General features: G+C 43.0%; 1 protein-coding gene across 1 annotated transcript in view; it reads left to right on the top strand.

The window, feature by feature from the left end:
- The first annotated feature begins 50 nt into the window (after positions 1–50).
- Positions 51–13,300, top strand: part of LOC105387398 (intraflagellar transport protein 172 homolog) — a 29,158-nt gene continuing 15,908 nt past the window's right edge. The window contains exons 1-19 of the mRNA XM_048631599.1: positions 51–232; positions 1,617–1,788; positions 3,125–3,317; positions 3,739–3,937; positions 4,133–4,267; positions 6,189–6,376; positions 7,828–7,967; positions 8,405–8,481; positions 8,736–8,852; positions 9,153–9,291; positions 9,606–9,736; positions 9,962–10,050; positions 10,376–10,515; positions 11,045–11,172; positions 11,253–11,358; positions 11,545–11,766; positions 12,144–12,316; positions 12,611–12,727; positions 13,001–13,171. Of these exons, the coding sequence (XP_048487556.1) occupies positions 194–232; positions 1,617–1,788; positions 3,125–3,317; positions 3,739–3,937; positions 4,133–4,267; positions 6,189–6,376; positions 7,828–7,967; positions 8,405–8,481; positions 8,736–8,852; positions 9,153–9,291; positions 9,606–9,736; positions 9,962–10,050; positions 10,376–10,515; positions 11,045–11,172; positions 11,253–11,358; positions 11,545–11,766; positions 12,144–12,316; positions 12,611–12,727; positions 13,001–13,171 (2,676 nt within the window). The 5' untranslated portion in view covers positions 51–193. The remainder of the gene's footprint in view (positions 233–1,616; positions 1,789–3,124; positions 3,318–3,738; positions 3,938–4,132; positions 4,268–6,188; positions 6,377–7,827; positions 7,968–8,404; positions 8,482–8,735; positions 8,853–9,152; positions 9,292–9,605; positions 9,737–9,961; positions 10,051–10,375; positions 10,516–11,044; positions 11,173–11,252; positions 11,359–11,544; positions 11,767–12,143; positions 12,317–12,610; positions 12,728–13,000; positions 13,172–13,300) is intronic.

The raw sequence follows: 13,300 nt of genomic DNA, 5'->3' as shown, positions 1-13,300 counted from the left end.
TTTGAACTTTTTATATAATCTGTGTGTAACTTTATGGTTCATTCATTGCCGCCGATGCGGAAATGAACGGGAACGATGTTATCGCGCGCGGGCTTTTGTTTATTTACGAAAAGGTTGCTTAGTTACCGAAGGAGGTACAACAAAAGATTACTTTCACATTACTTTCTGAAAGGGTTTATTACAAATCAAGAAAATGCGGTTAAAATACTCAAAAACATTGATAGAAGCGCAGGTAAATAATTAGTACCTCATACACTGTGGAAGCCGCTGGATGCAGATGGCGGGTGACCGTTTGGGGTGGCGATCGTTAGGAGAGGCCTATGTCCAACAGTGGACTCATAGAGAAAAAATAAACAATTGTGTAAAGAGTGCCACCTGGAGGAGTTTTTTGTCATACTCTATACGTCATACTGAGCCTACAACGCCATCTCTTTATATTGCTCAACCTCATTGTACATACATACAGGGTGCCCTGTTGGGACACCCTGTATATAAAGATATTGTTATCACAAGTTAATAGCCGGATCTCCACCAAACGATCCAATGCGATCCGATCGCCCGATCCAAGAAGTTTAGTATGTAAGATTCCTTGGATCGCGCGATCGGATCGCGTTGGATCGTCTGGTGGGGATCCGGCTATTAACTTCAATCTATAAAGATATAAGACATATTTGCGTTGACGTAGTTACACCACACAACAGTTATTACATTTATCAGCTAAATTTAAGTTCAATCTATTTATGTACCTACCTACATGCAACAATAAATAAAAAACAAATTATTATATAATTCTTTATTACCTCGCATATAACAATGTTTCAGTTCAGTTTTGTTCATGTCACTTGTAAAATAATATGCGAGTGGGTGTGTGTATTCCTTTCACCATGAAAACCAATTCATGTTTTGCTAGTTTATGTTTCCCAAGAGAAGCAAATCTTGACACTTGTGGTGATAAAGTCATTTCGTCCAATAGTGCATCATTTATCCTCGCGAGGCAAATCTTTGACGACATTTATCAGTTTGGTACACATAGTATTTTAATCTTCAGCGGATATGAAGATGTCGATCGCTCTTTGCCAGTGCCGCCATTTCAGCTCGGTTCTCGTGGAACCACATGGAACCTGGATCCATATGGAATCTGTCAGGTCACAAGAATTTCATAAAAACACTTTTTGCGGATAAAGATGCTTTTTCTTGACACACCATGTTTATTTTTATTTGTAGATATATAAAATTTATAAATAACGATATACCGAGAGTATAGGCTTTTATTACAAAAATGTTATTTGCGAGACATTATAAGACAACTGAACTGACACTGACACGCAATTTCTTCATAAAAGCCATAGATCATGACAATGTTAACATTCAAATACTACTTATCTATGTGTCTTGTTATTGTTCTATGGTCTTGTTGATAACGCCATCTTACATCTTTTTTGGTAGTAAGAGTAATATAAAGAGATGGCACTACCTTCTACTAAAAGTTCAGCCATTAAGGCACTGACTCCCCCCTGAGTGGACTACAGAAGGCTGAGAGAGAGAGAGAGACACTGTGGATAAAGTAATTACTCTTTAGTAAGAAAAACCTCAACTATTTGCCATTAATTTTACAGGAGAATGAGAGCCCGATAGCAGATATTAGCTGGTCACCAAATAGTGCAAAGCTAGCAGTAGCTACAAGCGATCGATTGATTATGTTATTTGATCGAGAAGGGGTGAGAAGAGATAAGTTTAATACTAAACCCGCCGATCCCGCAGCTGGCAAAAAATCATATGTAATTACAAGTGAGTAATAAATATTGTATACAACGGCTTGGTGCTATCTTCGCTACTTTGGCGTAAATAAAACCATTATTATACACCTCATACATTATTCTACATCTATCCAGACCGTTTTCGGTCAAAGCGATGACTAGTAGTAGGATGTGACTGAGGTAGCCAATTTTTGCAGTGCACCTACCATTATACACCCACCACTAACATAAGGGTCAATTCAGACGTACCAACTACACCACAGCCACAACCACACCACAACCACGCGGTGTGGTCGGGCGTATATTTTGTATTGACAATGAATAATCCAATTCACACGTGCCACATTTTGCCGTTGTTATCCACCATCTGTGTAATACGACCACATCGCAACCACAACGCAACCACATCGCAACGGCAACCGCGGCAACCTGTTTTCCGTATTAGCGTCAATTCACACGTACCACAACCACACCACGTCGCAGCGACAAAATGTGGTCAAGCTGTGGTTACGTGTGAATTGTGTGACAGCGGCTTTTTGCAGTTGCGTTGTGGCAGCGACAAAATGTCGATGTGGTTGCGTTGTCGCTGTCATTGCGATGTGGTAACCATGTCGTCGTGTGCATTTAATAGGGAGAGGAGGTGGCCGCGGTGCCGCCGCCGCGGCCACCTATTGCCGTTGCGATGTGGTTGCGTTGTGGTTGCGATGTGGTTGCGATGTGGTCGTATTACACAGGTGGTCGATAACAACGACAAAATGTGGCACGTGTGAATTGGATTATTCATTGTCAATACAAAATATACGCCCGACCACACCGCGTGGTTGTGGTGTGGTTGTGGTTGTGGTGTGGTTGTGGTACGTCTGAATTGACGCTTAACTGCACACGACGACGTGGTTACCACATCGCAATGACAGCGACTACGCAACCACATCGACATTTTGTCGCTGCCACAACGCAACTGCAAAAAGCCGCTGTCACACGCTTGACCACATTTTGTCGCTGCGACGTGGTGTGGTTGTGGTACTTGTGAATTGACGCTTACACTCCACTCAGACACAATGGCATCTTCCACGAGTTTCAAGAACGTACCAAAAAGATCTAGCTTGAAACAAATAAGTATATTTGCCATGGAACCCGTGAATGCTCGATCTGAAGAACAATCTGCGGTTTAACATGTCTGTGACTATTTTTGCCATATGGAGAGTAGATGGCTTTAACCAATAAGGCCACCTTGAAATTTTCTTTATTCAATCATGCTGAGAAACAATATCTTCAATGTAGATAAAAAATAAAGTATATTTTGTTACACAAACACACACATATTTACTGTCTATAACTAACGTACCTTACATTATTTATACCCACAGGTTTATCATTCAGCGAGAACTCTGAGCTGCTGGGCGTGGCGCAGAGCGACCACATGGTGTTCGTGTACCGCGTGGGCGCCGACTGGAGCGGCAAGAAGGTGATCTGCAACAAGTTCCCGCTGTCCGGCGCGCCCACCAAGTTGTTGCCTGCTGAGCTGGGGTTTTATGCGGGCACTACTGATGGGAAAGTTAGGTGTGTAATGTCTTTTTATACTTATAATTACTCCATATTTGGGGTTACTTAAGAGCAGCTAAGTTAAAGGCAAATTCTATAAGAAGGTGGACCTCAATTGCACTTAAAAATATGTTTTTTGAGTAGGTACCGATAGTATTTATTGGTAGTTTCTGTGTAATCATAAGTTGGTATTTATGGCAGGATCGGCCATTTTCCAGCCCTACAGAATTACAGTTTTGCCGGTTAAGCAGAAGGTTTCCCTGAACCACAGAATAATAACCCTGATTAAAGACTTCTAGAAGGCGAGGTCATTATTTTGACTCTACATAACACAAAATAAGACTGAATTTACTTATCCTCTCATACTTAGTCACTTGGCTACTACGAATACCTGCTATGACTTATCTATACCTCTACCTCACAAACATGTTTCCTCCAGGATATTGGACTGCAAGACAAACAAGTCCACTTCTCTCTGGACGTCAGGGTCTTGTTGCGTCGCGCTAGCGCGGGGCGGCGGCCGCGACGGGAGCGCCGCACTGGCCTCGGGACATGTCGACGGCACTATATATCTGAATGGACGGCTGCTGTTGAGATACGCGTTGCCTCCTACTGCTCTCGCTTTGACGCCACCGTATGTAAGTTATGTACCTATTAAATAGTGATTGAATTTTCTTTCAAGTTTAAACACCCTATAAAAATATGATCTCCTGGTATGCATTGAGAGTAACAGGGGAAAACCTTATAGTCTCTAACCCACCAAAGCAGTAAACTAAAAAGAACCTACTTTTATATTCTAACAAAGATATAGATAACTATTATTACTGTTCCAGTTGATAGTTGGTTCGTGCGACGGCCGAGTGTCTGTGTACGAGGCGCAGCGGGGCGCGCTGTTGCGGAGTCTCGAGCCACCGCTACCAGCCGACGGTAGAGATATTATAACTGCTGTTCCTAGCCCGTCGGGACAGGTAAGAGAGACTGAGCTGATTATTACAATACTATTTACTACTAAATATTATACTCACTACCAGATTTCTCACCATAATCATAGTTATTATAATACAGATAATACTATTTACTACACATACATCGCGCAGCGATGTAGTCTCAAGCATAATAGCTTGAGAATACATCGCTGCGCGAATCTTAGAAATCTTAATTTAACTCGAAGCCTACGACTTTCGTAGCCCCTGCTACGAGGCTACGAGTCCTTTCGCATTGCGCGTTGAACTCTTTTATACTGTGCGTATTATATAAAAAATAATGTTAGTTTGTCTTACGGATGCATGTATATTTTTATACCCCATCCACACGCTCGGCGGACAATGGCAAACAGCAAACAGCAAACAGCAAACACTGACGTGTGGATGGGTGTTTGTCGTTGTTTGCCTGTTTGTGTTTGTGTTCGCCAGTGTTCGGCATCGGTGTCGGTTTTTCTTGCCAGATCAAAGGATGTTCGGCAAACAGTTTGCTACGTATCCACACGTCTGGCAGCGGTCAGTATGCGCGCTAGCATTGCGGGAGGTGGACGTATCAACTTGCTACACTTTTTCGTTGGCGCGCAAAGCTTAAAAATGTCTGATTGATCAGCACCTACGATTCTGTAATTTTTGGAGGCTTATCAAAATAAAAATATAAAACAAATTAAAGCCCAAATAAAGCAGTACGATTTCTATGTATTTTTAACCGACTTCAAAAAAAGGAGGAGGTTCTCAATTCGTCGGGTTTTTTTTATGTATGTTCACCGATTACTCCGCCGTTTATGAACCGATTTTGAAAATTCTTTTTTTGTTGTATTGGGTTGAGCTCCCAGGTGGTCCCATTTTTTTTTTAGAATTTTATCTTACCCCTAAGGGTGGGTAAAGGGGTAAAAACAGGGTATGAATTTCCATTTTGGACACATATTAACCGATTCTAATGAAATTAAGAACATAAATATAGTTCTTATAACAAAAAAATATGATGGTGACCTTGAGCTGATCTGATGATGGAAACGGAAGGCAGTCAAGGGAACTCATCAAAAGTATATAGCAACTACCTCGTGTTTAGGCTTGAATGATTCGTATTGATTAGTAGGACTTTTTGGTTTTGGGGTTTTTTTTATGTATGTTCACCGATTACTCCGCCGTTTATGAACCGATTTTGAAAATTCTTTTTTTGTTGTATTGGGTTGAGCTCCCAGGTGGTCCCATTTTTTTTTTAGAATTTTATCTTTCCCCTAAGGGTGGGTAAAGAGGTAAAAACAGGGTATGAATTTCCATTTTGGACACATATTAACCGATTCTAATGAAATTAAGAACATAAATATAGTTCTTATAACAAAAAAATATGATGGTGACCTTGAGCTGATCTGATGATGGAAACGAAGGCAGTCAAGGGAACTCATCAAAAGTATATAGCAACTACCTCGTGTTTAGGCTTGAATGATTCGTATTGATTAGTAGGACTTTTTGGTATCATTTGCATCTTACTTTTGATTAAAAATTATTGCAAATAAACTAAAAGCTATAAAATAAAATAATACTTAAAAAGCAGTCAGTTTTTTTTTAAAATTATTATTATTATTATCCCACCATCGTCTTTGCTTTCTTCTTATTTTCCTTTTTTCTTTCTCTTGCTTTAATTTATATAATAAAAATATGTCAACCCGAAAGTAATAGCTCGTCGTCCGCCGTGTTTGCCGGTTCGGAATGTTATGAGCGTTCGCCGAGCATGTGGATGGCTGTTTGTGTTCGGTGTTTGTGATGGTGTTTGTGACTTTGTTTGCTGTTTGCCGTGTTTGTGACAAACAGCAAGCGTGTGGATGGGGCTTTATTCATATTTATTACATCACTGTATGATTTGCTTTATGAATAAGAACTTGCGTAATGCTCTTTTCACCTCCTCCAGATAATCGCGTTCGGCATATTCGACGGCTGCCTGCTCGGCGAGGTGAAGGACTCCGGAGTGCTCGAGCTGACGATGCTGAAGATAGACAAGCTGCGGGCGGCGCGCGCGCTGGCGTGGAGCGGCGACGGCACGCGGCTGGCGCTGGCGGCGCAGAGCGGCGCGCTGCTGCAGCTAGAGGCAGTGCTCAGGTGACTCCACACTGCAGTAGACAAGCTGCGGGCGGCGCGCGCGCTGGCGTGGAGCGGCGACGGCACGCGGCTGGCGCTGGCGGCGCGTCAGGACTGACCATTGAACTTGGCACCCATTTAGATCTCACTTCTTTTGTCTTTGAAGTCAACATTCGGCATTTAGGTAAGTATAATAATATTGAACTTGGCTCTCATTTCACATTTATGTTTTTGATTGGATATCATTACTTTTTTTTGGTAAGTACATAATAATATATTATCCTCGTAACGCCGTAGGTCCTTTTAAAAATACAAATTTTAAAATGCATAAAAATAACTTTAAAATCCCTAGACTTTTAAAAAGGATAAATATTCACTCTACCTACATAAATCATATATTCAATATTATTACTGTATTTTCCTACGTTTACGGGGTACTTATAATTTTCTTGTCAGTGTTATTTTATCCTATCCGATTTAATCAGATCCGATCCGATTTGAGCCGATTCGTCCGATCCGATCCTATTTGACTCAATTTGATCCGATCCCATCCGACACGATCCGTACCCATCGGAACCGATCTGATCCGAGCCGATCCGATCTGTCCGATCAGTCCGATTCATCCGATCTGTCAAATCCGATTCGATCCAATTTGATCAGATCCGTACTATCCGCTCCGATTTGAGCAGATCCAATCCGATCCATTAGATCTGTCCAATCCGTCCGATTCGAGCAGATTCGATCTAATCCGATCCGATTTGATCCAATCCCATCCAATCCCATCCGATACGATCCGTTCCCATCCGATACGTAGGTACATATCCGATTCCATCCAATACGATCCGATCCGATTTCATCCGCTTCCATTCCATTCCATTCTATTAACAGCTATCTTAGTAATAGTACCATAAGAGTTTTGATCTATACGTGAGTGAGTCAGTCAATGTTAAAAATGAGGTTTTTTGGACATTAATATCTACATAACCGTTTGACATACGCTTATGAATGTATCTCGCTAGTGTCAATATATGAGCCAAATTTCATACGTTTATATTAAATAGTTTTTGATTTATGAGGGGGTCAAAAGTGTCTCACCTTACACACGGTGCGGCTCACCAGTTCTGTTTCTCGAACTTGGCTTGACACGCTACCGCGTGTCTAGATAATTATAAAACAAACAAAAACCTGACTGCACGCTAAAAATATGAAAACAAGTTCCAATGTTAATCGAAAGTATCGCAGGATGGGACCAACTTGACCGTCACACAAGGCCGTTTTCTAAGTAACATTCAGCTAAATGGTAAACCCTCTGCTGGTCCCCGCCTACGATACTTTCCATTAACACTGGAACTTGTTTTCATCTTTTTAGCGTACAGTCGGGTTTTTTGTTTGTTTTATACCTAATTATATTTTTTTCTCTCCAAACCTTTAACAAAATTCATATGTTCTACAACTAAATTCCCTCCTCCCAGACGCTGGGTGTGGCGCGACACGGTGGAGGTGCAACACCTGAGTCCGCGGCAGCTGGTGCTGACAAGATGTGCGCACGACGCGCCGCCGCTCACTGTTACTACTACGCTGGCTCAGGACATTCACAATGTCAAGTTTATTGGTGAGAGCGACTGTTGTCTATTGCTAGATTTGCTAGACTGTTGTCTATGGTCAGACAGTGGGTGTGTGACACGGTGGAAGCCGCGGCGGCTGGTGCTCGCGAGGTGCGTGCACGACGCGCCGCCGCTCACTGTTACTACTACGCTGGCGCAGGACATTCACAATGTCAAGTTTATCGGTGAGGCCAAGGAGTATACTTACCCACTTCTCATGGTTAGGTTATAATAGGAGCATCACACCTCCTCAGCTCTATCGTGGGCCTTTTTCATAATCCTCATTCAACTATTTACAACGTTTAGAATCTGAGGTAGTTATCGTGGATATTAATTATTATTATTTCGCCCGCTATTCCGAGTATAATAAAATTTATATATTAAATAATGCTCCAATAATGCTGGATTTATGATGAATTTTGAGCATTTCGAACTTTTTTTTCAGGTAATGACTGGTATGCCGTATGCAGGACCAGTAGCTCTTTGATACTTTGTGATATTGCCAGAGGACTCACTAGTGAGGTAAGCGCCATGTACAAATGCTTATGTACAGTAAAAAACTTTCGTTTTTATGAAAAAAACCCGTGGCCGTTGGAAACAGTAAGAACATTGGTAAGAACATAAGTACTACTCCAGGGTATCTATCATCTTAATGCATACCGAATTTCAGAATAATAATATCCGTTCACAGTTTTACGTAACAAACACCAACTATTTCGAGTAAGTAACATCCCTTATCACAAACTTTGCGTACATTAGATTATATGTAATTACAGATCCCATGGTCGGGCAGCGGGCAGCGTATCTACGCGGCGGTGGGTGGAGCTTGTCTGCTGCACCGCGCCGGTGAGCTCAGCGTCGTCGAGTACGGGCTGGACCGCGTGTTGCATACGGTATATCATCAGAATTATCGTCATCATCATCAGGAAATATTCGTTAACTCCTGGGCATAAGTCTCTTTGTAAGGGCCACAATACTCTGGTCTGACCTTGGCCTTCCTTATCCAACTACTACCAGATACTTGTCTAAGGACATCAGTCAAAAAGGGCAGCAAGGAGCAGGGCGTCCCACACCACGCATGTCTAATACGCTGCATGGAGAAAAGTAAGGATTGGATTTTTTTAAATCAAAAGCTACCCCTGTGTCCCAGCTTGAAAGCTAGTTAGTTTAAAGCGAATAAAACTATTCCACAGGTGAGAACAGAGCGCGTGAACCCGCACGTGCTGAGTGTGCGCATTAACGAGGCGCGCGCGCACGATGACGTCACTGAGCGCAAGCACCTCGCGTACCTGCTTGATAGACAGACCGTCGCTGTGCTAGATCTTGTTACTGGTAAAGATTACCTATTTTATGATTTTGTATTTTTTTCAGTTCATTTGTTTTAAATAATAAAATCCGTATGCAGTAGGTGCCAATAATCAACTGCTGATGACCAGCTAAAAATCCACTTTTGGGCGTATTTAAAGTCACTCAGTAAAGGGGATTCTGACCCAGAACCTCATTCTGATCAACTTTGGAAAGTTTGCCAAATATTTTTCTCGAATTTCTCAAAGTAGTTCAGAATGTCCCCTGAGTTATCCTTTTTTGGCTTACTAACTATACTGCTTATTTATAGGACATCTTTGTAATACTATGACGGCCCCCAGGTATCCAAGTGGGGCAGTGGTGGCACGAAGCGCGCATCGACTGGCTGGAGCTGAACGAGAGCGGGCAGCTGCTGCTGATGAGGGACACGCGCCGTCGGCTCGCCTTGTTGAACCTGCGCACTGGGGACAAGGTAGTCTGAGTGTATGAGGATAGGGACATTTTGCAATGAGCTCTGGTCTGGTGTTGTATCAAAGATCTGTATGAATAATAAAACAGGACAAACAGCCAGCCAACCAGCTCAGTATTCGTGGTATAAGTTGTTATATGTTGTTATATGATAAGTTTTTAGATGCACATTTTACGTTTCATAAAGATTACAATATTTAATAAAATAGTTTGAAAATTTCGTTTACAGGAAATAATAGCCAGTGCCGTGGGATTTGTGCAGTGGATTGAACAAAGCGACGCAGTTGTAGCTCAAACCCCTACACATTTATTGATATGGTAAGCAATCTTTTATATATCTTAATACGTTTTATGTTCGTTACTACTTTCAGTTCCCGTGAAACACTTTCATAGCTGCTGATGGGAGTGGTTGGTGTGCATGGAAATAACCTATTCTTACGTATCAAATTTTCCTTATAAATTTACGTCAGTATTTTACAACTAATCTGACTGGAAAATCCTTTCACCACGGTCACAAGCTACGGTTTTGCTTAATTTAGTTGGTGATAAACCAACATCTCAGAAGAAGAAGCTGCAGGAAGTAGCAATGGATTTTACATGCATTAAACTTTATTTGAAAATATATAAATGATCGTTTATTCAGGTACAGCGCATGGGACCCCGGCAGCGTGGAGATGGCGGAGAGCGGCGGCGGGACGGCCGTGGAGGTGGTCGCGAGACGAGTCGTGTTGGAGGGCGGGCCCGTGCCGTATCTGCAGCTTGACGACCATCGACTGGAGTTTAGTAAGTAAAAATTATGTCCTACTAGTCGAATTTCGACCGCGGCGGCCAACCTCATTTGAGATCAGCCATCGGCTCGGGACTATATTATAGTGCCTAAGTTCATGCGCAGTATACAGGGTCACTCTCTGTTACATCACTCTCATAACCCAATGACGGATTGACCGACATGAACTGAACTGCTTCTGTGGTATAATGGTTAGTGATTAAACTGCCTATTGAAGGAATTATGTCGATTCTGAAGGCACAAAATATAATTTTACTTGGCAATAAAACTATCAATTTTGCTGTTAGAAAATGAGATGCACAAAAAGCAGAAACATTTGTAAAATATATTTTTTAACAAAGATTTTTAGATTTTGATAATGGACCTGGTGGTAAATGGCGGTTAAATTTGGTGTTTTCGGAACCGCAACCATTATAATTATAATAGGTCTCAGAGCACACACTCGTGTGATGTATCGCCTTGATTTATACGTTCGGCCCACTTTATGCTTACAATAAATTATAACTCGCTTTTTCATATGAACAGACAACGCGCTTGCCAGCGGAGATCTGGCGGGGTGCGCTCGATACTTGGATGGAGTTGGCAATAACGCAGACATTGCCCCTCTGTGGAGGCAACTGGCCGAGAGAGCATTTGCCAATGAGGATGTTCAGGTAAATATTGTTCGCATAATATTCAAATAGAATCCACAGCATATATATAAAAATATCGTGTCATAATTATTTTCTATTAGTTGGCAGCAAAATGTTATCGAGAAGTCGGCGATGATGCAAGAACTTTCTACCTGGACAAAACAGTGGAGCTGGCGTCGACTGAAGGACACGGGGACGTTAGTGAAGGTAAAACGTTACGATAATTACTAATTAAAAAAAATACTAATTCTGTGTCGTATGTGTCGGTCACTTTAAAATCAAAAGTAGTTTAGGATTATTTCCATTTCCAGAATGAGAAGAATTTTTATATCATCCCATGTTGAATATAGTTTGTAGCAATTAAATTACTAACACAAGTTTAAAAATACCTAGGTCTCCACTCGCCGTTAGTGCAGGCTAGGCTGGCTATATTCACTAGCGACCTGGCATCAGCCGAGGAGTGTTACACCAAGAAGGCGGGACAACCGGAGCTTGCTATACAGATGTACAAACAGTTCAATCGCTGGACAGAAGCTATAGCTGTAGCGGAGAAGACCGATCGCAGTGTAGTGGCAGAGTTGAAGCAGCAGCATATGGATTATTTGATCTCTACTGGTAAGCTTTACTTCAGACATTTTAGGATATTTTGTATTGGTATTAGGTGCATGGTCCATAAAATTGCTGCAACTTACAGCTACTACGATATTTGTAGTAACTGCTACGAATGTCGTAGCAAGCGCTACGACATTCGTAGCAATAGCTACGAGCTTCGTAGCAAGCGCTACGACATTCGTAGCAACTTGAGTCTACATTACAATAATGTTCGCAGCATTTACACCGTGTATTGTACTAATTACAAAGGATTCCTTTGCAAAAACGTAAGCGCAGAATCACTACGATGGATCTGAGCACGTAATGGTGTCACGAAGCCATGACGCGTCAGCATTTATGCTATATGTTGAGAATATCATACCCAACCACTCTCTACCCAGGTCGCCTAGGCGAGGCCGGTGCCGCCATGGTATCAGCGGGCGACTCGCAGGGCGCGGTGCGGCTGTGGCTGCGCGGGGGGCGGGCGAGGCGAGCTGCTGCCTTACTACTGCACAACCCCGTGTTGCTGAGAGACAATGAGATTGTGGACGCTGTGCATAGCCAGCTTATACAGGTGAGGGCTAGGGGGTGTTGTACCTCTACGAGCACATAATGAGGAGACCCACGACAGGCTCAGACAAAGCAGCAGTTTGCAGCCGCAGAAATTGTGTATTTTTTGGTCTCTGGGTCTCAGGAGGTAATATACATATTATTTTTACTCTCATATCAATTTGAACACAAGCTTGCACCCATAGAAAATGTGGCGTGGGTCACAAAGTTGCGGTGATTAGGTAAGCATCGTTATAGGCGGCGTGTGTAGGTATATTTATATTTTCAAATAAAATAATTTTAAATTTATAAATTTCAGGAGGAATGGTGGGAGATGGCGGGCGAGCTGGCAGAGAAGCGTGGAGACAACCTCGCGGCCGTCGAGTACTACGCTAAGGGCCACAACTACGCCAGGGCTGTCCAACTCGCTAGAGAAGTATGTAAATTATTACGTTAGATACAGTTTTGTACCACAAATCAATGATATAAGGAAACTTTGCTGCGGTTTAACCGGACACCAGGATTGGCCGTCGTAGAGCTGCTTTCCTATTTAGTTTGTCTCCGGAGCCATTTTTTTTGCGGAATTGCTCCGCGACGGGCATTCGCTCCTTGTGTTCGCTCAACGCAGTGAAGGCCCTTAACGTGAAAATGTGGTAGCTATTTTTCTACCATGGCCTCATTTATTACCTTAGCATTCCTCATCTCCCAGGCATGCCCAGGTGAAGTGACGCGCCTGGAGGGCTCGTGGGGCGAGCACCTGGTGTCCCAGCGGCAGGCCGGCGCCGCCGTGCCGCACCTCATCGAGGCGGGCCGCACGCGCGCCGCGCTCTCCGCCGCGCTCCGGGCGCACCACTACAAGAAGGCGACGCAGTGCGTGCAGGCTAGTAGTGTTGATACTCATCGAGGCGGGCCGCACGCGCGCCGCGCTCTCCGCCGCGCTCCGGGCGCACCACTACAAGAAGGCGACGCAGTGCGTGCAGGCTAGTAGTGTTGATACTCATCGAGGCGG

The sequence above is a fragment of the Plutella xylostella genome, chromosome 29, assembly GCF_932276165.1.
Source record: "Plutella xylostella chromosome 29, ilPluXylo3.1, whole genome shotgun sequence".
In the NCBI taxonomy this organism is placed as follows: Eukaryota; Metazoa; Arthropoda; class Insecta; order Lepidoptera; family Plutellidae; genus Plutella; species Plutella xylostella.
The sequence above is the reverse complement of the archived record's forward strand: the minus strand, read 5'-3'. Positions and strand labels throughout refer to the sequence as shown.